The sequence below is a fragment of the Haliotis asinina genome, chromosome 3, assembly GCF_037392515.1.
Source record: "Haliotis asinina isolate JCU_RB_2024 chromosome 3, JCU_Hal_asi_v2, whole genome shotgun sequence".
In the NCBI taxonomy this organism is placed as follows: Eukaryota; Metazoa; Mollusca; class Gastropoda; order Lepetellida; family Haliotidae; genus Haliotis; species Haliotis asinina.
This window is the reverse complement of record NC_090282.1, coordinates 48,591,769-48,617,797: the sequence shown is the minus strand read 5'-3', so window position 1 is coordinate 48,617,797 and position 26,029 is coordinate 48,591,769. Positions and strand designations below refer to the sequence as shown.

The 26,029-nt window shown below is 39.1% G+C and overlaps 1 protein-coding gene across 1 annotated transcript in view; it reads left to right on the top strand.

Moving 5' to 3' along the window:
* Window positions 1-26,029, top strand: part of LOC137278141 (structural maintenance of chromosomes protein 5-like) — a 428,573-nt gene that overhangs the window by 125,237 nt on the left and 277,307 nt on the right. Inside the window, exon 12 of the mRNA XM_067810312.1 lies at window positions 14,868-15,076. Coding sequence (XP_067666413.1) covers window positions 14,868-15,076 — 209 coding nt within the window. The remainder of the gene's footprint in view (window positions 1-14,867; window positions 15,077-26,029) is intronic.

Here is a 26,029-nt window from a genome sequence, read left to right as displayed (position 1 = left end):
TATTCCTTTAAATTGGTTGTGAAAATTTTTTAAACACTCTTGTAAACGTGTACCCGGGTCGACTTTATGCACGTCTGTGTCTGTCATTACCCAAGATCTATCCTTGTAAGTCTTGTTCATATTTATGGTAGGGCATAATATAACTATATTATCAAATATGTATTTATAGTACCCCTCTAACAAATCCAGTACGAAAACAGTCTTACCACAACACAGCTGCCCACATATTATGGCGCAGTGTGGAGTACATGGTAAATTACCCCCACCCACCCCCAGTAGATAGCTTGCATGAATCTCCCATTGTCTATATTAAGTTGCGCATCTATAATTACATATAAATATAATTTTTATTTACCAGATTGTTGATTCTTCTTTGTTGTTTGAATTGTTATACCCTCGCTTCCATTTTCGATGCGACGACCGCTACAGTGTAGAGTGTTACCATCTGTCGATCTTAAATTCAACCATAACCCATAATTTGTGTTTACGTAATCACCGATATCAACAGAGTATAGATCCAGGTCACTAACAACATCAACTATTGAGTTTTGTTTGATCGCTGGTAGCTTCTAAATAACTGATTAGGCACTCCCTCTATGGTCACTTCTACTTTAGTGATTTCTGGGTTGAAAAATTTCTTGCTGTCTCTTGTGAATGGTTTGTATTCCTTCATGGGTATGTTTAAAATACCTTTCATTGATCTAGCGGGAACATTCATATTTATATTCCATACTGGGTCGCTCTTATCGAGTACAACCATTCTTTTTCTCAATATCCTATCATGCAGGATGGTCATTTTTCCAGAGTACTGATTTCGAATCTGCCTGGCAAGATCCGCACTAGTCACCTTGTCAAACTCCAACGATATGTTGTTTAACTACCACCATTGTCATCATTTGGTGTACACACTGCTGTAATGATTGAATGTGAGTTCGTATTCCAACCTGTCACCCAGTGCGGCTTGGTGAAACGGTGCATGCCCAGTTAGTAACTCAAAGTCAAGGGGGATACAAAACCTGTTCCCATACGCTCTGTCGATTGCTTGTTCACTAACCGTTATTTTAGTTAACTCTTCTGCCATGAAAATGTACCCGATACGTAACCTATTCGATGTTTTGTTACCGAGTCCCTGGTATAGGAGTTCCTGTAACAATAATACACGTCGCTACCATCAAAACTAAGCACCTTATTACCACTAATTTTTATGGTGGTCTCTCTTGACTATAGTACGACCCACATTATTCACAAGGTCACGTCTGTTATTTTTTTAAGTCAACGTGATATAAACGTCCCTGGTACTTCTCACCTAAGTTTGGGAATCTAACCACAAGTAATTGGCTCTGGTCTATCTTACTGGGATTATTTGTGATAGTAACCAACTGATGCACGGCTTTGACACCTAGAGGTTCTTTTAATCTTCAGAAAGGATTTAGCTTTCTACCGTAGGACATTATTATATATTTATATTAATATAATATAAGTTCAAAAATATGGACGATTTTGAGATGGATGATTTTGGAGCTACTGCTCCTCCTGATATTGATTACGATGAAGATACTTCGTTTAGTAGTTTCTCATTGAGTAAACAAATATTAAAAACAACAGTAGGTGATTATTACAATGGATTTAGAAACGATAAAAACAATGTTGAGTCTCAAGGTCGAGACTATTAGAATTTTACCATAGATAATAAGGGAATTCTACATCTTAAGGATAACCAGGAGATTGACATCATTAACAGGCGAACTAGAAAACCACTTGCCTTATCAACTCTAGCCAGTCGCCATGGTACCAATTTTATCCGCCAAAAACTAAACATGCAGAATTATGGTGGTGCAATGCAAAACCTAAAATGGGGGTTTCCCCCATACCCCCGAAGGTCGTTCAAGATCTGCCAACTACCAGATCCGAACTAAGTAGTAGTGCTGCAGCGTGCTACAGAAGCATCCGACAGTATTATAAAACTGTTGATTAAACACTGGGATAAACCATTACTGGAATTTGAATTTCCAATGAAGGAACTGTACGACCTAGATGAAGCCTTGAACCACGTACTTGGAGAACTCGTGAACAACATGGGGAAACTGAACAAACTTGACAAACACGTAACTATTGAAAAAGTTAAACTCAGGGAAAAGGAAGATGATGATATGAAACGTTCCATCACAGAAGTAATTAGTAATATAGAACACAGGATTAGAATTTTATTCCGTGAGCAAGGTATCACTATTGTCAGCGTTCTGACAGCATTAGATTTCATTATGTCAACTATTGTAGTATCAGTTACTGGAGGGGGATCCCCCAGTGGGACTACCCCACACCCAACATCGAGTGGTGGTGACGTCGGAGACTGGATAAAAAAACATCTCAAATCACTTGTGGAAACCCTAGCTAAATTCGCTAGTAAGGCTGTAGTAGCCCTACCTGATATACTAGGAAGTATTGTATCGTGGGTGCTCAACACACTGGGTAAAACCGTCACGTGGATTAGTCAAAATCTATGGGCATTCATCGTCACTGTGGATGGGTTGATGTGCTTTACAGTAAAGCTAAGGTATTTATAACCAAATAAGACACAAGATACACATGATACACAACATGGCAACGTTCAACAGGCTGTACCTTCACGACCCACGGCACTTCCACATGATCTCTCTGGGACAACTGTGGGCCAAGCTCGGGCCCACGTCATGGCTAGCCAGTCAAGACCTGCAGGACGCTTATCTCCATGTCCCGATTTACTGGCGGCACAGGAAGTTCCTGCGGTTTGTGTTCGACAACTGTCACTACCAATGGAAGGTACTCCCATTTGGTATTTCCACTGCCCCGTGGCTATTCACTCGTATCACAACGCCGATCACCCGTTTTCTCCATCTCCGGAATATCGATTTTGATCCTTACATAGATGACTGTCTTCTCAATTGTGCCGATCCTCAGTGACTACACAGACAGTTGGCGTTTGCCACGCATCTCATCGAACAACTGGGGTAAATCGTCAACAAAGAGAAGTCCCATATGGAGCCATCCTAGGAGTTGACGTTCATCGGGGGCCTGTTTCTGACTCACTCCAGCCTTGTCAGAATCCCACTGGTGCGTTGGGACAAGATAGCTGCTTTCGCCGAGCATGGACTCACTCAGCCTATGTCTCTCAGGGAGTGGCAATCCCTGCTAGGCCTTCTCACGTCGGCTCAAGACCTGATGCTACGGGGTTGTCTGATGCTTCGGCCATTGCAGTGCTTTCTCCTTCCGTACATACGAGCCGACAACCTTCGCATCAAGTTCCCTCTATCAGACCATCTTCACTGGTATCTTCGATGGTGGACTCAAGAGTCGAACGTTTGCGTCGACGTCTCCTTGACAGACTTGAAACCCGACCACAAACTTTTTGTCGAAGCTCCCCTTCTAGGTTGGGGCGCTCACCTCAGTGGTCAGACGGTCTCAGGGCTGTGGTCCGACGTCAAACGCGGGTAGCACATCAACAGCCTGGAGTTTCAATTGGTCATTCTCGCGGTTCAGCATTGGATGTCATTTTTGCCGAACACAAGCCTACTGATAGCGTTCAACAATTCCACGGTCGTCTGCATGATTCAGAATCAGGGCACCACGAGATCTCGACGGTTGTTGGAGCAGATGTTTCATCTGGCCAACATTCTCGACGATGGCAATGTCCGAGTTCAGGTTCCTCACATCCCAAGATGCAGAAACATACTAGCAGACGCCCTCTCCAGACCCGGCAGACCATCGCCAACAGAGTGGATGTTACACCTGGAGACGTTTAGTCTGTAGTGTCAACAACACGGTCAGCCGCTCATTGACCTGTTCGCGACACGACTCAACAATCAACTTCCCTTGTGCGTGTCTACCAGATCCGCAGGCTTGGGCGACAGACGCCATGTCCCAGCAGTGGTGGCCAAGATCAAACAGACCCGGCGGATTCATCTGCTTTTGGTCGTCCCCTGGTGGCCGGCCAGAACGTGGTTCCCCGACTTGCGTCGTCTCACCGATGGGGACCCCCTAGCACTACCGGATTGGTCGCAGTTACTCCGTCATCCACACAGCCGTCTCCCCCATACCGATCCGGCAAGGTTTTGTCTTCACGTCTGGACCATTTGCAGAAAGCTCTAAGATCTGAGGGTTATTCTACTCGGGTGGCAAAGATCATTGCGCTTACGCACCTGGGTATCTATGACATCTCTTTATGACAACAAGTGGACGTCATTTGAGAAATTTTGTACACTTAGGAAGCAGAATCCGTTATCAGCTTCTCCTCAGTTTCTGGCAGAATTTTGTCTATACCTAAGAAGGTCTATACACTTGTGAGGTAGTACCATTGCGACATATTTATCAGCACTGAACTCCATTTTAGCAGTCAAATGTGACTGGCAAGTTTCCAAGATGCCAGAACTCCTCGCCATGTTAAAAGCTTTTAAGTTGGAGGATCTAAAAGTGAAGTTTCATCCTCCTACCTGGGATTTGAACATCGTTTTAGACCATCTCCGTGGCCCTCCTTATGAACCCTTGGAGCAAGCTTCTTTTGAGAACCTTTCGAAGAAGACAGTTTTTCTGTTGGTGCTAGCCACTGCGGCTAGAGTCAGTGAAATTCACGCTTTGGATGTCACCCATGTCAAGTTTGAGCAGACTTCTTCAGGCTTACTTAGGGCTCTTATGATATTTTGTCGCACAGAATCAGCTCCCTGGACAACCGGACAGATTGTTTTCTATTCCTCCGTTGTCAACCATTGTAAGCCCTCAGGACTCTGACGAACTACTACTTTGTCCTGTGCGGGCATTGAAACCATACATTTCCAAGTCAGCATCTAGAAGAAGGACTCGGAAAAGACTGTTTTTCTCCATTTTCTGCGTCAGTAAAAGCAGAGGTGTCCAGGAATACAATAGTGCTGTGGTTACGGGCCACTATTCTGGCAGCTTATGATGCTCAACACCTACCGCATCCGTCGGCCAGCAACCCACATGAAATTCGAGCTTTGGTGTCCACCATGGCTTTCCACAGGAATTGTTCTGTTCCAGCAATTATGAAAACACAGTTTTCCATTACCTTCGGGATGTTGCTGTCGAATATGTTTAGGGATTCCAGTCCTTCGGACCTATGCATAAGCCCTATGGTAAGGAAAGTTAAAAATTTATTAAAATCTAAATATTTTAGATATTTACATACTTACCTTACCATAGGGAGGTTATGCCCACCCAACGATGGATGTTTTTTCCTCCCCTCTCTGGACTTCTTCCGACTCATTTCGTTTTCAGCGAAAGTGAAGTTTTGAATTGTTCGCACATGCGCGTTTAGTGAGATCGCGTCACTTCCGTTCCTATACACTCATCGATACATGAGGTAGCCATTCCGTAGAATGGCGTATCAACGATTGTCTGATCTCTTCTAAGCGATGCTTAGATAATATCCATAAGCCCTATGGTAAGGTAAGTATGTAAATATCTAAAATATTTAGATTTTAATAACACTTTCCAAACACATCTACGAAGTGGGTTTTGAAAAACAAACAATCCACATCAACTGAGATTTTCATATGTGTGAAGTCCAAGGCATTTAAGTTATTGTTTTTTGAGTAACATACTTTGGGTTTATGCATATTAAAATATTTATATTATATGATAATGATATGTACATTACTCTTTCTGATATGACGAATGGTGAGACAGTTCAACTTACACACACTATTGATAACATGTCTGGCCAACTCAAAATAGCACTATGTGATATAACATACTACCCGCGATGGACAAACATGAATAAAAATAATAATAAGACATTTGTCAGCAGAGCCAGACACTTAATAACCGATGGATACTACAGCGTATGTTCTCTCAACGATGAAATTTTCAAACCCTTAGGAGCTGAACTTGAAATAAATGACTTAAACGGAACAGTGGTGTTGATTAACAACAGTCCAACGCCACTGAGACTAGGCCGTCCGTTGGCGACTATACTAGGATTACCATCAGAAGAAATAAAACCCAATATTACCATCACCGGCAGGAAAGTATCAGAGCTAGTTCCATATCGCGAGCTATATGTTCATCTAAATCAACTTACCACAACGTGTAACATAAAACGTGAAAACCCTTCCATATTGTTGGGGGCTTTCCTGGTTAAAACAGAAAAATACAATGATGGACAAACTGAGTCATTTTCATCGAGACCGTATAAAAAGAATTAAATCGTAATATTTCTGAATTAAAAATTTTAGATACAAAAAATAATACTACAAATATAGGATGCTTAACTCATTAACCCCTGGAGCCGCTCCACTGCCCAACACCTGGCACCCCTCGCTGACTGCCTGATTGCTGCGACGAGGCTAATTAGTGCTAATCATGCCTGATTTCCCTGGCAGGTCTCGGATGTGACAGGAAACTGTCTAGTCTCACAAACAAGTACTGATTATTTAATTATGTCGTAAAGATGTAAATGGGAAAGATGCCGATGTGAATATATATATTACAGCATTTCATGTAATTTATTACCTATGTCTGTCATACCCCTTTGCCAGTGTGTGCTGTATTTTTATCAACACCTACGCGGTCTTTGTACGTACGAGATGAACAAATATACAAATTCCTCCAGTCGCTCTCATCGTATGGACTGAATTATAATATATTATTTATAATAGAGTTTAAAAAGAGGGGGTCTTGCATTATAATCGTTTATATTTTTTGCCAATACATTGCTCGTGCTTACTGACTATTTCAAGGAAAGTATCAGTAGGTGTGTAAGTAACATGGAACATATAGAGATTTATAGTTTGTCACTTTGTTCATCTGAACTTAACGCTGCAAACATACATCACCATTCATACACATACATATTTCATGATACATTTATCATCACTCAACGTTAATCAAATGTGATGGGATAAAGTTTTCCGAATGTAACGTTTTATATCTCACTCATTATATTGGCTGATACTTTGACCAATCGTATCGTGAGAACCTGTCACATAGGAAGGGCAAGGTGATGGGGCGTGGCCTAAATTTCAGAAGAGCACGTTTGGACACTCAAAGTGATAGGGTAGAGATTGATTATTGGCTTCATCGTTGACCAATGGCTATGTTGTGTTTCGGCTGTATCAACTATCATGCAACAATCTGTGTATTGTAAACATAACATCAGTTACTGTAATGATGTATGAAAGAAACACATAAGACATATGGGAGTAGACTGACACTATGATGAGTGTATTCGTTCTCAGATGGTGAACACACATGTCTTAGTATTTTGGAAATGTAACAGAATAACGACTGAAATGCAACAATTGAACAGAATGAGTGAATTTAGTTTTACGGCGATTTTAGCTATATTCCAGCAGTATCGCGTGGGCTTCACACATTGTGCCCAACAACTGACAAGAATGGTTTACGGTACCATTTGTACAACACAACTAGTGCATAAAGCGTTATCGTCCTTGGAACAAGTCTTTTTGGTAGGCCTCAAAACAGTCAACGCACAAAAACACATCACAGCTTGAACATCTGCATTTGATGTCTCGACGTTTGCCAGTCTGTTTCATTGTATGTAAGACATACTTAAACCAAATGATGTAACTCTCATATCATTGTGAGAGATTAAATTGTTCAAAACATCTATGTCAGTGGCAGTAAAGACGAATTTACGCACATGCATAATAATCTATGAAAGAAGCGTTTTTTGCTGATACATTGCTAGTGTATACTGAATATTTTCAGGAAAGTACTAATAAGCTAGCCTGTGACTTACATATAACAGATTCAGTTTGTCGCTTTGGTTCATCTAGATTTAACGCAGAAAATATACGAACATACATGCATACATATTGAATAATGCTATTCCTTGCACATACATAAGACAAAGGGTCATGGGATGGGCGTCATCAAAGTTCCCGAATAGGACGTTTTGTATGTTAACTGTTCAATATAGTCCCTGATTTGTTATCTATGACCAATCGTATCATGAGATACCTGTCACATTGGAAATGACAGGTGATGGGGCGTGGGCTAAATTTCTGAAGAGTACGTTCGGTCACTAGACAGCTTGGATACAGATTGACTATTGGTTAGATCGTTGACCAATCGATATGCTAGATTTCGGCTTTATCAACTCTAGCTATCACATCAAAAGTTTGTGTATCGTGAACATGCATAATCGTGAGGATGCCTGAAATGTACACGTAGGACTAACAAGCACTTTGATGAGTTTATTTTTTTTTTTGAAGCGCTCAAAGCGCTACAATCCGAATATTTTTACCCCGGATAACCCAATCCAATCATTGAGTAGAGATAGTATTTATTTGCGTATACATTTTGCGCACACTACTTGTACATCAAACATAATGGCTTGCCGAACATTTCAATATAATCTGTACATTGTTACGAATAAATATCATAATTCAAGTACATGTATTATAGAATTAAAAAAGTAACACGATACTGATTTATTGTGATGTATACACTTGTAGTTGAATCTCCCCAAATATTTATGAAGATGGGCATACTCATATTTGTTTTGAAAGCAAACGAGGTTCAGAAGATTGGCAATGGGCGTGACTCCACAAAACAGATTGTCCAATGATGTAGCAGCGCATAAGTTTGTTTTACACTTGTCACGGGACAAAAGTTTACCTAGACATGCAATCGACTAGAGTCTGTTATTTTGAGGTTGAAAGAGGTGTTCATATATTTAGTGTTGTCTGATTGAATGATTACACGCATCAATCCCATAACTGATATATTATCCTCCTTTTATTGACGATGGATCTCATACACGTGATCATTACACAGGATAAGATAACTACAGGGATCAAATACAAACGTTTCTTACACAATGCTTCTGTAAATTGCATTGAAAAATCACATTTCAAATCAGCATGAAACAGCTTGAACAAAATACCCCAGTTACCTTGGTATGGTTTATGTGTACTATATATGTATATTATGAGTAGATGCAAGAGTTATCACTTCATATTCGATTATGTATTATTGTCAACTTTAAAAATCAATAGTCGCAAATGAATTAGGTCTAAATTAGTAACTTGGTTTATTTCAAATAGTGTAATACAGTATTGCTATTTATGTCTATGATTCATTATATGAACTATTACAACGAATGAATGAATGATTTAATTTAGGAGAAGGCTTTGTAACCTTGTCACCATTAATTCAATCAATGTGCAAACATAGTATCTTAGTATTCACTCCCAATGACGAGTAACAAACACGTATCTCCTGTAACAACATCTCATAATCCCTTTTCTCGCAGACATGTGTTCATTTGCCTGTATAAGCCCCCGACATTGCAAGAAATTGTTATCAAAACACATTAATAGTTCTTCTGATTAACACAGAAAGTAACCTCTCTCGTAAGAAAGGTTAATCTTTGATCATTACTGCTACATTGATTGAAATTATAGGCACAGCACGAATTTAAAATGTAAAACCCCCAATACGCGGCTCTCGCTGAATGAGAGGTGCTTTTCATAACCCCCAATATGCGGCTCTCGCTGAATAAGAGGTGCTTTTTATTACCCCCAATACATGGCTCTCGCTGAGAGAAGCTAATTAATTTGCCGCATATATGCGGCTCTCGGCCTTAATGAGTTAAAGGTCACATGCAACGTAAAACACAACTTTGCAGATTCTGATACCTTTAGGAAATGTTCCAATTCAGCCTGTAAAGTTGAAAAAAAACGCGATGAAAAAAAAGCCAGCGAAATCGGAGTTCAAACAATTCACTAAATTTCCTCCAGGTGGGAAAACTGGTTTCAACAGCTGTGCTGCTCTGCGCCCATAATGCATGCGCAGTGAATAGATTCGCAGAGCGTGAAACAGTATGCATGCGCGGTGTATGAGGTCGTGAGCAGTAATCTAATCTTGGTTGTGTACACATTGTAGTAAGCAGCCTCTGTCACAGAGAAAGCTCAATGTCTGGTTTATTGGCACCTGTATGTCTGCTTGCCTGTCTGCTGAAGACAATATACAAGAGACAGCTTCAATCATTGACCACATGCAATTTAAACTTAACACCTATCAGGCTATACGCCATAAACAAAATAAATTGATTTATGACTTGTGCACCCGAGTCCAGTCTCTGCCACATTATGTAATTAGCCAGGTGTGATACTTCTTGTACACATGACAAGTTTTTATGTCTGTGGGTTGCAAACAAACTACAGCCATTTCTTCGGATGACTGGATTTGAGGGAAACTGGTGCAAACTCTTGTCAGTTTCAAGTACTGCTTTGTATATTATATGTCATGACTAGCCATACTTATAAAAGGCCCATCAAACAGATCATCTTTCTGTACACACAATGAGCCCTCAGCGTATCAGCAAATGAACCAGCCAGTCGGAAGTTGTCGTTACCCTTGAGTGCACAGCCACCCGCTATGACTGGGTTCAGTCTCCCAAGGGCTTCATTTCGAGGAAAGTAAGCCCAAGTACAAAATATTGCACTTTTGAAAAGCGATTGTACGCTTATAATTTTGTTTATTTTTTTTTTTAACAAGCAGCAATGTATATTATATGTCATGAATAAGTGATAATTGTGTTTTAATTATGTTTGATTTTTTCGTTGCATGTGACCTTTAAGCGTAACACTACATCAACAATAATGGCTAGTAATCAAGGTCCAGGACCTAGGTGATACTAGAAGGTTTGGTGACTCAGGAATAGATGGTAAAATATGCGCTTTATAGGTTATGAACAACATTTACAAACGTGTTGAAGTTCCCACCGTCGGTGGTGATTCTGGTAGTACTTTTAACCTAGATACATCAAGATCTATCAGCAACACACGATATGATATAGTTCGCAACGACGAGGATGAATGGAGAATATTGTTATGATATGGGTCTGGGGTCCAAGTGAGGGTACCAGTGAAATCCCTTATCTAACTGGCGTGCTGGTTTGCTTGGGGGAATTAACTCAGCAAAGAGTCCGAAGTCACAAGAAGCTAATTACAATTTTATTTACAAGAGATAAAATAACAAAGGTGGCCACAGAGAGTCGATACGACCCTCTGGGCTGAGGGCTAGAACTGACCTGTGTTGGGAGTCTAAACCCTACTGATGGACAAATGAATTTGGAAACTATTTAACTACAATTTAAACAGTACAAAGATTCTGATTTGCTGACTGATACAAAAATGGGTGTAACCTACAATAGCCAATGAAATACAGAATAAACAAAATGGGGTGTGTCCTACCATTACAACTTCAGTGACCAGACGGGGGGAGTACTTAATCTTTTAATCCTATTATCTAAGTGACATTAATCTTGGCACATTTAATGGATGCTTGAATGCTTACTCTAGGCTGGATCTTTAATGACCCTTAACAGGTGTTTGCATAATGTTATTTTACTGTAGGTGATGGCATGTTTACCTCATCAAAGCAGTTTCTTAACCTGTCTAGACATAACCCTTGTCTTAGTGAATGGTTTGTCTTACAGTGGTGTTCTGATTACCTTAGGCTAGGATTTTAACTATGAAATTGTGTGGTCATAACATATACCTTTTTCAACAGAATGTCTGTGAGATAAGCTTTGCTACTTTTGAGAGGAGTCTTGTCTAAGCTATTACTGATACATGATGAAACTAATATTCTATATTCATATTTTCCTAATACAGTAGAACACGGATATAGCGAACAAACGGATATAGCGAACAAATTTAAAAGTCCCGTCAATGGTCCCTTTATAGTATCATTAAAATTATACGTGAATAACGAACTCGTGAGTAGCGAATTAACGGTTATAGCGAACTGATTTCCTGACCCAAAGCCCAATTAACGACGTGAGTAGCGAACTCACTCAGTGTCAGCTCAGTGTCAACTCAGCAACTTAGCGGTATACATCAACCTTGTGGGTGGTGAATCAACATTGTTTAACCTCGTTGGCGGTGAATCAACATTGTTTGATAGTCATTAATTAATTAACAAAAGAAACACATCGTGTTTAAAAGCAGATGTATGTGCAGCAGTCAACAAAATGAAATCGGCTGGACGTGGCGTGCAGAGCAAAATTGTGGACTATGTTAAACGCAGTTAAGTGTTATATTGTTGAAATTGTTGTGATTGTTAAACATGTTCTAGATAATGTATTTGAACAATGAAATCAGAATTTTAATGTCAATGTACAAGAATAAAAATATATAGCCCATGTATATACGTGTCTCTTCATCTCTATAAGCCAATATGGCGGTCAAAGGTGAATAACGAACAACGGATATAGCGAACTAAATCCCTTGGTCCCTTGGAGTTCGTTATATCCGTGTTCTACTGTATTTCAATGCTAATATATTGCTTGTACTGGTTACAATTTATAATGAATTTTGGTATGAATTATCATTTCATGGTATGAATTATCATTTCATGATAATATACCCATCTTTCGGTGGTAAATTATTCGATTTAGAAGACTTTGAAAGAATAAACATTGAAAAAACAAACCGTACTTTCTAATGTACACTGACGACAACAAGTGGGTGTTGTTACCATCTCGAATCGATTGGCTTCTCAACATAACACTAAGTTCACCATACGTTTTCATGGAAAACAGAGATCACTACATAAACAAAGTTGTAAATATCAGAACCCTGCTCATGGCTTACGTCCCATTAAATAGACGCAATGTAATCATCAAACCTGTCCTGCCTATGGCAGCCCACATGCTAACGAGTAAACCCGGAGTGACCGCGGCATTGCAGTTGGTTAGTGAATTTGACGATATGTCCACCCTCCTGTAAAAACTCCCAGAGAATTCAACACTGGCCTTGCAAGTCTACCTAGGTCAACCAAGATTTGAACCTTTTTGGATCATAAAGGGAATCACTCTCGCTTGGGATAAAAAAAACCCATGAGAATCAGGTTTGCTCTATTTATGTGAGGGTTGTGCATGAAGCACGAACAAGCATATAAGGTGTACACGTTAGCTTGGAAGACACTATATCTGTAACCAAGATTTTTCTATCGGATAACATAAGTTTTATTGGTTTGAAAGTAACACCTGCAACATTATCAGAAAAACAATTTGAAACTATTTTCAAACAATTATATAAACAATGGTAAGCAATCACTCTGATGTGACACTCGGTGATCTAGGTGACACAAAGCATTTCAATTTACCTGGTGAAGAAGACACCCCATACCTCCTAGACTTTAAAGACCATGCATACAAACGAATGCCACTAGCAGATTTTACAGAGCTTGAATGGTTAATTGAAATAACACTAACCAACCCTTACATCTATTTTAATCAAAATGATTTCGTTTCCAAAATTACTAACAACGGGGTAGTTCTCACTTCCTTTAATCCCTTGAAAGATAATTCTATACAAGTATTACGAATACCCTGTCACACTGGTAACATGTTAGCTCCAGTTGACTTGAATACCAGTTTAGTCATTCACAGTATTTACGATTACCAACGTGATTTTTTTTTCGGATTCAAATTATAGAATGAAACCAAATACCACATTAATTATAGAAGTATATCTTGCAGAGATTTCTGAGGTAGAATACTTTTAGGTGGACTGAGAATAATTTGGTTTAAAAGACATGAGAATAAACGTTGTCAAATCATAATAAGACAAGGCTATGAACCATTGATAAGCCCTGATGGATTTTGTATTATGGATAAATACATACCTATTAATATTTTCACCCATTTACCTGTACAGTAATCTAAACCTTATAAGCTTCAAATATATATGAATCAAAAATTTGATAATGGATAATTAAAAAATAATTTATAAAATATATTATAGAATGGGGCTATATCCAGCCACAGATAAAGAAGTTAATGTAAAGGGGAGTGTAGATGGATTTCGTCTTAAACAGATATGTGAAATAAAATGTCAGCTAGAGCAAGAACATGATATTTGTGGATCACTACATAAAAACAACAATACAAAATTTAAAGTACATAGATGCAGCTGATACCACACTAATGACAGCTAGCATGGGATTAGAAGCAGTAGGAGTTGGGTTGTTGACAACAATCGCAGCTGCACTAGTCGTATTAGATCTTGAATTAGCAGCTATAGTTACAGGAACAGTTGGGATGTTGTTAAAATTTGTATCCCACAAAATAAATCGTAAAGCAAAGAAACATGATGAAATTAGAATTCTTGCTGAATCAAAGTTAAACACGATAGAAGATCATATTTCCATTGCACGCAATGATAATAAACCTCAGAAGAAAGTTTTTCTTTGATCCTAAGTGAATTAGAAAAATACAACAAAATGAAAGAAGATATTAGGTCAAAAATTAAAAAAAGTTCAATAAAAGAGGATGTGAAAAACAAATATATAAAACTAGGTATGCAACAAACCTAACAAACATTTATTACAAAAACTAACGGCATAATAGAAGGTACACGTTAAACTGTTTCACTGAAGTCAATATTTTAAATTGATCTTATAAATATATTATGGATTATATAGGGTGATCCAGAACCACTCAGTGTGTATTTTTATCACTAATCATAAACTTTTACATTGAAGATGAAAAGTGGTCGTGTTGTTGGGTTTAAAAATTAAGGTGAGTGAGGGAAGGATAGGCTATTATATTATGAGTTATATTGGGTGATTTAGAACCCCCATTCGTTCTACTACTGTGTTGGACAGTCTTTGTAAAATTCATTGCAAAGATGACATTTCATATTGATATTTTCTCTAAGAGTCACGTCCTGGCGATTTCGAGTGGCAGCAAAAAGGAAGCCCTCAGTTTCACATCCGAGACCTTGTGTTTGACTGAATATATTCACTGAATGAAAGCATCCAATTTCTGTTTCTTTAGTGCAAAGATGTTTACCCTTATTATTGTCAATGTACACTGACCAGTTTCCTTGATATTTCAGCTTAACATGAAGAATGCTGGTGATGCAAGGTATGTTGAAAATCACATCAGTTTCAATGACCTGAGAGCCTTTGTGTGCGAAGATCCTAATGATTTGGATCTCTTCATGTCAACTATGAGAGATGAACAGAGGCTGAAAGTAAATGTGGTCAAGATGCCAGTAGAAACAGTGGAATCATTCCAACCTCCCCATTCACTAGCAGAATACAGGTGAGTTAAGAAACAGGGCCGGAACACACTTGGGTGCATTTCACAACCTGGCAATCAGTAGATTTGATATTTATGGCTCCAGCACACTTGGGTGCATCGAACAACCAATAGAATTGTTACTAAGGAACAAGTATGGTAGTTGGATAGCAAGAAGTGTGCACAAGGATAACCGATAATACAGGAACATGTGGAGGTTTGGTTCTCATCTCTGCATCATATCTTACAGTTCAAATATGGTGTTGAGACAGAGGCACAAGTTCCTATTATTGTGTTTGCAATACTTTAATTTGCCATTTGGGCCCTTAAGAATTCTCTTATCTCATACCACTATTGTCTTTACTACTACTGAGTTGCATGCAAAATTTGGTTAAAATTGCCTGAATAGTTTTCGAGGTATTGACTTTGAAATAGAAAGTGCATGGGGTCATTTTAGAAAAGGCTAAAATGTTCAACGTGTCTAAAAAAATTAGCAAAATGACTTCTGCGGTCACAACGAGCTCAGGATGAAAAGAATGAGATAGATGCGATACGCAAGGCTTCTTTCCTCATGGAATGCATCCAGCTGCGGGCATGCGACAAGAAACACATGTTCTAGATAACCTTGATTAAAATGTCCTTCAGAACCTAAAGTGGTGCCTTTTGCTAGTTACAGTTTTTTATCCCCTCGGCATGTAATGAGGAGGGCGATATATTCGATTCCTCATCTGTCCGTCCGCTCGTCCATCCGTAATCATTTTGTCTCCGGACCATTCAATATTTTTAGACCAAAATTGATGGTTACAGTAATCTCAACCCATGGTTGTGCCTTTTGGCATTTATAGATTTTTGGCATTTTTATTATCCCCCCGACATGTAATGCGTGGGATATAGTCAATGCCTCGTCTGTCTGTCCGTCTGTAATCATTTGTTTCCAGAGTATAACTCAGAAACCGTTTAATATTTTTAGACCAAACTTGATAGATATAATGATCTCAACCTATGGTTGTGCCTTTTGCTATTTACAGAGTTTTGGCAATTTTATTTTTATTTTTTCCATGGAACATTTTGGTGTTAGTCTAATGGTGGTGTGGACTTCGTTTGCGATGCATAACTCAAAAACTGTTCAATATTTTGCAAAACTTGATAGATATACCAATCAGAAGCTGCAATGGTGCCTTTTGCAACTTACAGGCTTTTGTGATTTCTTAGTTTCTCGGTTTCCATGGAAATGATACAGACTTTGTCTCAAAAGTGAGAGGTGTGTTTCGTTTCTGGAGCAAAACCCAAAAACTTCTTAATATCTGTCAGTGTAACTTGGTAGGTATGTGTGGCAGACCTTAAAGTGGTGCCTATTGCTATTTACAGGTTTTTGTGATTTATTATTTTCTCAGTTTCCATGGAAACGGTTCGGACTTAGTCTCAAAATGGAGGGATTTGCTTTGTTTCCAGAGCAGAACTTAAAAACCATTTAATATTTTTCTGCAGAACTTGGCAGGTATATCAACTGGAACTTAAGGTGGTGCCTTTCTCTACTTACAGTTTTTTGTGTTTTCTTAGTTTCTCGGTTTCCATGGAACTGATTCGTAAAGGGAGGGATTGACTTGACTTGACTGGAAAACCATTTCATATCTTCCAAAAGATCTTGGCAGATATACGAGACACATCTTAAAATGGTGACTTTTGTCTGATTACAGATATATGGCATTTGTATGTTTCATGAATTCCATGGAAACAATTCAGACTTGGTCTAAAAACACAATAAGTAACTGTCGGATGATTTGTCCTTTGAAATATGTGGGGGCTGGGGGGATGTCATCTTCTGATGAGTCTTGTGCTATTTACAGGTTATTGTGATATCTTACTTTCTCGATTTCCATGGAAATCTTTGGAGAAGTGAGAGGTGTGCTTCATTTCCGGAGCACAACTCAAAAACTTCCTAATATCTTTCAGAACCTAAAGTGGTGCCTTTTGCTATTTACAGGTTTTTGTTATTTATGATTTCTTTGGTTTCCACTTAGAAACTTCCTAATAACTTTTAGCAAGACTTGGCAGATATGTGTTGCATACCCCAAAGTGGTGCCTTTTGCTTTTAACAGGTTTTTGTGATTTATCATTTTCTGGTTTTCCATGGAAACAATTCGTCCCAAAATGGAGGAAAGGGCCTTGTTTCTGGAACACAACTAAAAAACTATTTAATATCTTTCAGCAAAACTTGGCCGATGTTTTAGGCATACCACAAAGTGGTGCCTATTTACAAAGTTTTGGGATTCTTATTTTTTCTTGTTTTCATGGAAACAATGCGGACTTAGTCTAAGAAAACATTAAGTAACTTTCAGATAATTTGTCCTTTCAAATATATGGGGCCCGGGGGGATATGCCATGTTCTGATGACACTTGTTGTGAATTCTTGTTTTCTTGGTTTCCATGGTAACGTTTCGAACTTAGTCTCAAAAGTGAGAGGTGTGTTTTGTTTCCGGAGTACAACTTGAAAACATCTTAATATCTTTTAGCAAAACTTCTTAAATATGTGTGGCAGACTTACCAATATCTGTCAGCAAAAAAAAATGGTAGCTATATGTGGCAGATAGCAACATGGTGCGTTTTGCTATTTACAGTTTTTTGTGATTTATCATTTTCTGGGTTTCCATGGAAACGATTCGGACTTAGTCTCAAAATGGAGGGATGAGTTTAGTCTCCGGAGCACAACTCAAAACTTCTAAATATCTTTCTGCAAACCTTAGCAGAGATGTGGGGGAGACCTTAAAGTGGTGTCTTTTACTGTTTACATTTTTTGTGATTTATCATTTTCCCACTTTCCATGGAGATGATTCTGTCTTAGTCTTAAAATGGAGGGTGGGCTTCGTTTTTAGAGCACAGCTCAAAAAGTATTTAATATCTTTGAGCAAACCTTGGCAAATATTTGAGACATGAGACAGACCACAAGATGGTGCGGTTTGCTATTTACTAAGTTTTGGCATTCTTATTTCCATGGAAACAATTTGGACCTAGTCTTAAAATGGAGGGATGGGCTTCGTTTCCGGAGCACAACTCGAAAACCATTTGATATCTTTCAACACATCTTGGCAGATATATGAGATAGATCTTGAAGTGGTGCCTTTTACTGTTTATAGATATATGGCATTTATTTTTTTCTTGATTTCCATGGAAATGATTCAAACTTAGTCTTAAAAAAGTTCAAGTAACTGTCAGATGACTTGTCCTTTCAAATATGTTGGGGCCAGGGAATATGGTATCTTCTGATGACTAATACTAACGTTACCCCATAATACACATTAGGTACACATTTATGCATAATGTTGTACAAGATAATTATAATTATTCTCTTCATTTCGCTGAGATAGTTTGGTTTGTCTCTATCATTTCTCATAGGTCAAACTGCATATTGTGCATAAGGCTGTCCATTCGTACAATGAGTATTGTGCTGGAGATGGCAAACAAGGTAGAAAGTTCAGTTCAGGTTACGAGAAGTTTTAATAGTTTCTGATTTGCTTACATTAGATTTTTCTAGCTAGATTTTTCGCCCATTTACATATTCTGTACAAATCTGAATTAAGTGTCAGTGCATACATGTGTGCATGTGTGGATGCATGTGTGCATGTGCAGGGGCATGGACCAGTACCAACACGAACCTAATTTGGAAGTGCACAGGTTGTTATGACAAATAATTGACCTGGTTAGGGTATAGCCTTTCATCCAGTGTTGTATAATCTTCGTTTGTAAGTCTGCACATGTAGTTGTGACTAGAGGATTTTGAGAAATGTTTTCCTTCTTAATTTTGATTGTTGAAACAGAGAAATAGAGGATATGCAGATGACACTGCTCCAGAATGATTAACATTCATCATCAACTGTCAGTGACGAAAACATGCTGATAGTTCGTCAGCATGTGTTCCCTCATCCATGACGGACATGGGGACTGGACTACTGTCCACTCTGTCAGAATTTCTCCACCCTAAAGAGCCGGATATAGGGAATGGTGCATGCCCTTCACATGCCATCATTTGAAAACACCCCCAGTAGTTCTTGTCCGATGCGACGTCCGCTGTTGTAATCTGTGGATCATATGTCCAGCCACAGCGAATACTTGGTGTTCGGGCAAGAAACTGTACCCCACGCACAACCAAGCTGCTTTGGTATTGCTGTTGATGCCCTTGTATGCGTAGTCCAAGTGTTCTTTCTTTTTTCCATTCTCCAGAACTGTAAAAACATGTCACTGTCGCCAATGCTCAGCACCTCGTTCCTGCTGATTTAGATGGTGGTTTTCTTGACGATGACATGACCGAGGTTCAGCATGACTTCGCGCTTGTCATTGTCAGAAGTCAATGACTGAAGATGAAGAACTATTGAAAATGACTGGGAACTATTGTTACGACACTCAAACATATTCACTATTGACATCCTCTTGGGAAATACCCTGGCTTTGTCGTTGCTGGCCATACTTTACAGCGCAGACCACTGCCTCCCTGCAAACCGTGTAAACCGAATCAGTGCCATGGTGATCATGTGCACTGAGACGATATAAGAGACATGCCACATGTTGACTTAACGACATCTTGTCCACAATGAATGAAGCCCCTTACGACCTTCACGGACTGTTATCGCTGGGCAAAGCCATGCAAACCATGGGCAGAACGCTGGTCAACAACATCACCATAGTGAATGCGCTTGATGACCACATCACTTACAAAAAAACAAAACCGGAACAAGCAGAGGATGATGATGATGAGATCAGTGGAAGTCGCAGCAAGGAGAGGTTGCGTGACTTGCAAGAGGAAAAATCGCCTTGAATGGAAGCCACTTCCACCAACTGAGAAGCCCTTTGATTCCAAATCAGTCTCATGTGTGAAACCATTGACCGAGTAGTATAAACAATGGGGGTACGGGACCACCCCCATATAACCCATGGAAAAAAAACTATCCTTCCCTCACTCATATTAATTTATAAACCCCATAACACGACTATTTTTTATCTTCCCTGTAAAAACAGTTTTCCTAGTGAGATGAAGACTGTTTTTGGCATTTATATGAGACCAGGAATTAATTTAAAACATTGGCTTCAGCAAAACAGGTTAATGTGTACCTTCTATTATGGCATTGGTTTTCATAATATATATTTGTTGGGCTTGTTGTATCCCTTGTTTTATATATATATTTTTCTCGTCCTCGCTGATAGCAGAACTTTTTTTATGAATGTTTGATCGAATCTCTTCTTTGATTTTGTTCTGTTTTTCTAGTTCACCTAGTAACTCTTCTTCTGAGATTTTATTATCATTGTGTGCGGTGGAAATATTGATCTTCTATCGTGTTTAACTTTGCTTCAGCAAGAATTCTAATTTCATCATGTTTCTTTGCTTTACTATTCCATTTTGGATATAATTTTAACACCGACTCGGCTGTTCCTGTTACTGCAGCTGCTAATTCAATTTCTTATACCGTTAGTGTGGCTGCTACGGTTGTCAACAACCCAACTCCTACTGCTCCTAATCCCATGCTTTCCTTTATGTTTCCCTCTTCATCTACGGCTGGATACAGCCCCATTCTATTTGTCTATAATATAGTTTATGAATGATTTTTTAATTACCTGTAATTTAATTTTCGATTAATACATTTAAAGCCTATAAGATTTAGAGTGTTGTGCAGGTAAATGGATGAGATATTAATAGGTGTGTTTTCATTTACAATACGAACCACATCAGGGCTTATTGATTTCTCATAGCCTTGTCTTATTATAATTCATCAACTTTTATTCTCGAGTCTTTTAAACCAAAATATTTTAAGACCATCTAAAAGTATGCTTGGCTTGGAAATTTCTGAGAGATATGCGTCTGTAATTAGTGTTGTGTGTGGTTTCATACCATAATTTGAATCTGAAAATATCACATTGGCAATTGTATATACTGTGAATGACTAAACTGGCATTCAAGTTGACTGGAGCTTACATGTTAGCAGTGTGACCTGGTATTTTTAATACTTGTATAGAATTATCTTTTAAAGGATTAAGGAGTGTGAGAAGGATCCCATTGTTAGTAATTTTGGAAACGAAATCATTTTGATTAAAAAAGATGTAAAGGTTGGTAAGTGATATTTTAAATAACCTTTCAAGCTCTGTAAAATCTGCTAGTGGCATTCGTTTGTATGCATGGTCTTTAAAGTCTAGGAGGTATGGGGTGTCTTCCTCACCAGGTGAATTGAATTGCTTTGCCTCTCCTAGACCACCGAGTGCTACATTGGAGTGATGGCTTACCATTGTTTATAACTGTTAGAAAATAGTTTCCAATTGTTTTTCCTGAGCATGCCTCAGACGTGAACTTCAAACCAATAAAATTTATGTGGGTATATGGGTATACGATGGGTATATTCTCCATTCATCCGAGTCATTGCGAACTGTATCATATTGTGTGTAACTGGTAGATCCTGATGTATCTAGGTTAAAAGTATTGGCAGTTCCACCGATGACGGGAACTTCAACGTGCCTGTAAATGTTGTTTATAAGGTTAAAAGCGTACATTTTGCCATCTATTCCTGTGTCATCAAACCCTCTAGTATCACCTAACTTGTGTGTTAATGCATCATTTTATTCTCATTCCTGGCCCTTGATTACTAGCCATTTTGTATATGTAGTGTTACGCTTAGGTATTCTATGTTCATAGTATTATTTTTTGCATCAAAACTTAATATTTTTATTCAGAATTATTACCATTTATTAATTTTTTATACTCACGCGATGAAAATGACTCTGTGCAGCCCTCATTATATTTTTCTGTTTTAACTGGGACAGGACTCAACAACGTGGAACGACGTTTTTGTACATCATGTGTTGTCCTAAGCTGTTCAAGATGAATGTCGACCGAGTCTGAATGTGATTTTACTGCCGTTACTCAACACCACTGTTCCGTTTGAGTCATTTGTTTCAGCATCTGAAGGTTTCAAAACTTTGTCGTTGAGAGAACACATGCTGTAGAAGCCATCGGTTATTATGTGTCTGTTTCTACAAACAAACATCTTATTATCTTTGTTGATGTTTTTGTCCATCGCAGATAGTATGTGTTATCGCATAGTGCTATTTCGAGTTGACCAGATATGTTATCAATAGCGTGTGTAAGAGAACGGCCTCAACGCTCGTTATAACCGGAAGCATAATGTACACGATATAGTCTAAATTATATTTATATATTATATAATAGTATGTATAAACCAGAAGTACATTGCCCCCAAAAAGACAACATAAATGCCTCACACTTCACACACATCAAAATCTTGGTTGATGTGGATGGTTTGTATGTCAGAGCCCGATTCATGGATGTGTTTTGAACATTATGGGTTTTCTGTCACAAATGTTAAAACGATGCATGCATGGTTTCATAACTGCAATTCAGGCAGAATCAATTCAGTTTCCCTGTTTGGTGTGTGACAGCTGGATATGGCTTGTCGTTAACAGACACTAGACGTGATGAACTGAGTAAATCTGTGTTTACGTTTCACATGTACTACCATATCAGACGTATTCTCAAAGAAATAAGAGCACCAACACCTCAGGAAAAGGCTTGGAATGCAAAAAAAACATGTACGATAGACAGGCATACGAACGAGTTTATAATGAATTCAGTGTTGATCCGAAGACGGACTGGCGTTTACCTGGTCCGTATCATGGATAATGAATTCCTATCATTCACAGTCAGTCTCTCGCGGAAGCCAGCTATGACGTGGTTAAAAAATGGGGTTAAAAGTCATATCACTACTTTAAAACAAATGAGTGGGACGACCGTTACTTGGCTTTCAACGACTGCAAGGATTACTCGTTTGGAGGTTTAAACAAGGTCCAGGTGATGATTGGAAAAACTTTATACTGGATATATTAAAAGGATACTCTCACGCCGGTATTATCGGTTTAAACAATTCGATTAGAATGTACGTGTGGGCTATTCTCAGTGCTCAATTGCAGACGCACTCTGTTATCATAGGTAATTCTAAATTGCAAAATCGTTCCGTGATACAACGCTTAATAACATTGTCTTCCGTTTCGTCGAGTTTGTTTTTTTCACTAGCGATGTGCTCATCGAGTTCGTTAAGTTTCCCCATGTTGTTTACGAGTTCTCAGCGTACATGTTTCAAAGCTTCATCTAGGCTGAACAGTTCCCTCATTGAAAATTTTCACTCAGGCAAAGGTGTGTCCCAGCACATACCCAACAGTTTTTCGATGCTGTCCGACGCTTCTGTAGCACGCTGTGTAATGTCACCACTACTACTTACTTTGGATTTGGTAGAGCTTGCAGATCGTGAACGACCTCCAGTGGAATCTTAGGTTTTGTACTACCATAATCCTGCATGTTTAGTTCATTGCGCTCAAAATTGGCACCATGGCAACTGGCTAGAGTTGACAAGGAAAGTATTTTTCTAGTGCACCTGTTAATGATGTCAACCTCCAGGTTATCCTTAAACTTTGAAATAATGTGGACGCTGAGGCTTGACATAGTTTTACCGCTTTTTAATCCATCGTAATAATTGTCTACTGTTGTTTTCAAAAGTTGGTTGCTCAATGATGAACTAGTAAACGAAGTATTTTCATTGTAATCAACATCAGGAGGGGCAGTAGCTCCAAAATCATCCGTGTGGATATTGTCCATATTTTTGAAATTATATTATATTAATATGTAATGATGTCATACGGTAGAAAACTAAATCCTTTTCGAAGTTTAAGAGAACCACTAGGCATCAAAGCCGTGTGTCAGTAGGCTACTATTACAAACAACCCCAGCAGGATAGACCAGAACCATGTACTGTTCTTTAGATTCCCAAACTTAGGTGAGAATGACGTCATAGTACCAGGTACGGTACGATTGGCGATTAACATCACGTTGACTTCAGACAACGACCATCAGGAGCTCGTGAATAATGTGGGCCGTGCTATGGTCAAGATGACCACCGCAAAAATTAGCGGAAACAAGGTGCTTAGCATAGATGACAGCGATGTATATTACTGTTACACAGGCCTACAGAAAAGTGAGGGAGAACGTGCCAACGGCGTGTACCAGAGAATCGGCAAATCAAATAGGACACATAACGGGTATGCCTTCTTGGCAGAGGAGGTAACCAAACTACCGGATAGTGAAGGAGCAATCGCTGATGCATATGGGAATAGATTTTGTATCCCACTAGATTTTGAGTTGCTAACTGGGCATGTGCCCTGTCGAGATCGACAACATATCCTTGGAGTTTGACATGGTGACTAGTCCAGCTCTTGCCCGGCAGATTCGAATTCAGTACGCTGGAAAAATGACCATCCTATACAATAGGATACTGCAACACAGAATGATAGTACGTGACAAGAGCAACATTGTATGGAACATCAACATGAACTTGCCAGCACGATAGATGAAAGGGAGGAATATGGTCCATTCGAAAGAGACAGCGAGAAATTTGTCAACCCAGAAATCACCAAAGTAGAAGTGACCATAGACGGAGTGCCCAATCAGTTATTTAGCCATGGAATGAGAGCATACCAGCAGTGGGATGAAATAATGAAGCTACTTAACATCAAAGTATGCATTATGGTCGGATATGAGATTGACAGATGATGGCACCCTACACAGTAGTGGGCGTTGCATCGATAATGGAAGGGAGGGTATAACCATTCAAATAACGAAGAAGGCTCAACCAAAAGGTAAATTGAAATTATATTTATGTGTAAATATGGACGCTCATCTTAATATGGACAATGGGAGATTTGTGCAAACTATCTATTCATTTACCATGCAATCCGCACTGCTCCTTAATATGTATGGGCAGACGAGTTGTGGTAAGACCGTTTTCTTACTGGATTTGTTGGAGGGGTAGTATAAATACATATTTGATAACATCATTATCTTATGTCCTACTGTAGACTTGAACAAGACTGACAAGGATAGATCTTGGGTGATGACGGACTAGGACGTGCACAGTCAACCCTGGAACACGCCTGCACGAGTATTTAAAAAATTTTCACAACCAATTTAAAGGAAAACCAACATTGTTCGTCCTGGATGACTGCAGCGCTAATACAGAGATAACAAAAAATCGAGACATGTTATCGTATTTAGCATTTACAGGTCGGCACGCAAATCACAGCATCTGGGTGCTGAAACAGAAATTTGACTCGGTGTTGAAAGATTTGAGGGAGCAAACGTGATGGGTGGAATTATTTCAGTGCAAGGACAGGGATTTGTTTGAGGAGTTTTTGAGAGAGAACGATGTGATGAGTAAACTAGACCGGGAACAGGTGGAGAAACAGCTCGCTGAAACTAAACATGCCAAATTTTAAACTTATCCTGTCTCACGTTATGCATCTCTCTTCCTTTCTTTGACCCAGTGTGGAAACGTGCTGTTAGCTAAGTTGAATCAAATCTTCTTGGCCACTGACCACCCGACCTCTGCCCCTGCAATAGACGGCTGTCAATCATCATGCATGCGCAGCCGACCTTGTGAAGTCCTCTGCTTGTCATTCTCTTTCTTGTCACACTACAGGCTGGACATGTTGTTTTGCGAGAGAATTGATAGCTTGATTTTGTGACTGACAATGGGTGGTTCTATAGAGAAGAGTACTTCTAAAAAATGCAAGCATTGTGGTGAATGTAACTGCAACTTTTCGTCGGCAGATCTGCACAATTCTTGTGTTGACTGTATTGGGGTGTATGAGAGGTCATCTAGATGTAGTTTGTGTATGGGATTAGATGATAGGCGCAAGGCCAAAGATGGTTCTTCAGCGCCTAAGAAAGCAAAAAAAGACCGCCCTAAGTTGGTGGCAGGGCATTCTGCATCTAGGTCGGCAGATGAAGACATTTTACAGGAGGCACCGGATTCTTATCTTAGTGAGGATCTCAGGCAGTTATTGCGTCTGTCGACTTCGGGGAGTTTCAGGGATGCTAGCGTAGTTTCGTCACCACCATGCATGGCAGTGCTTTCTCAACCTCCAGTCGTT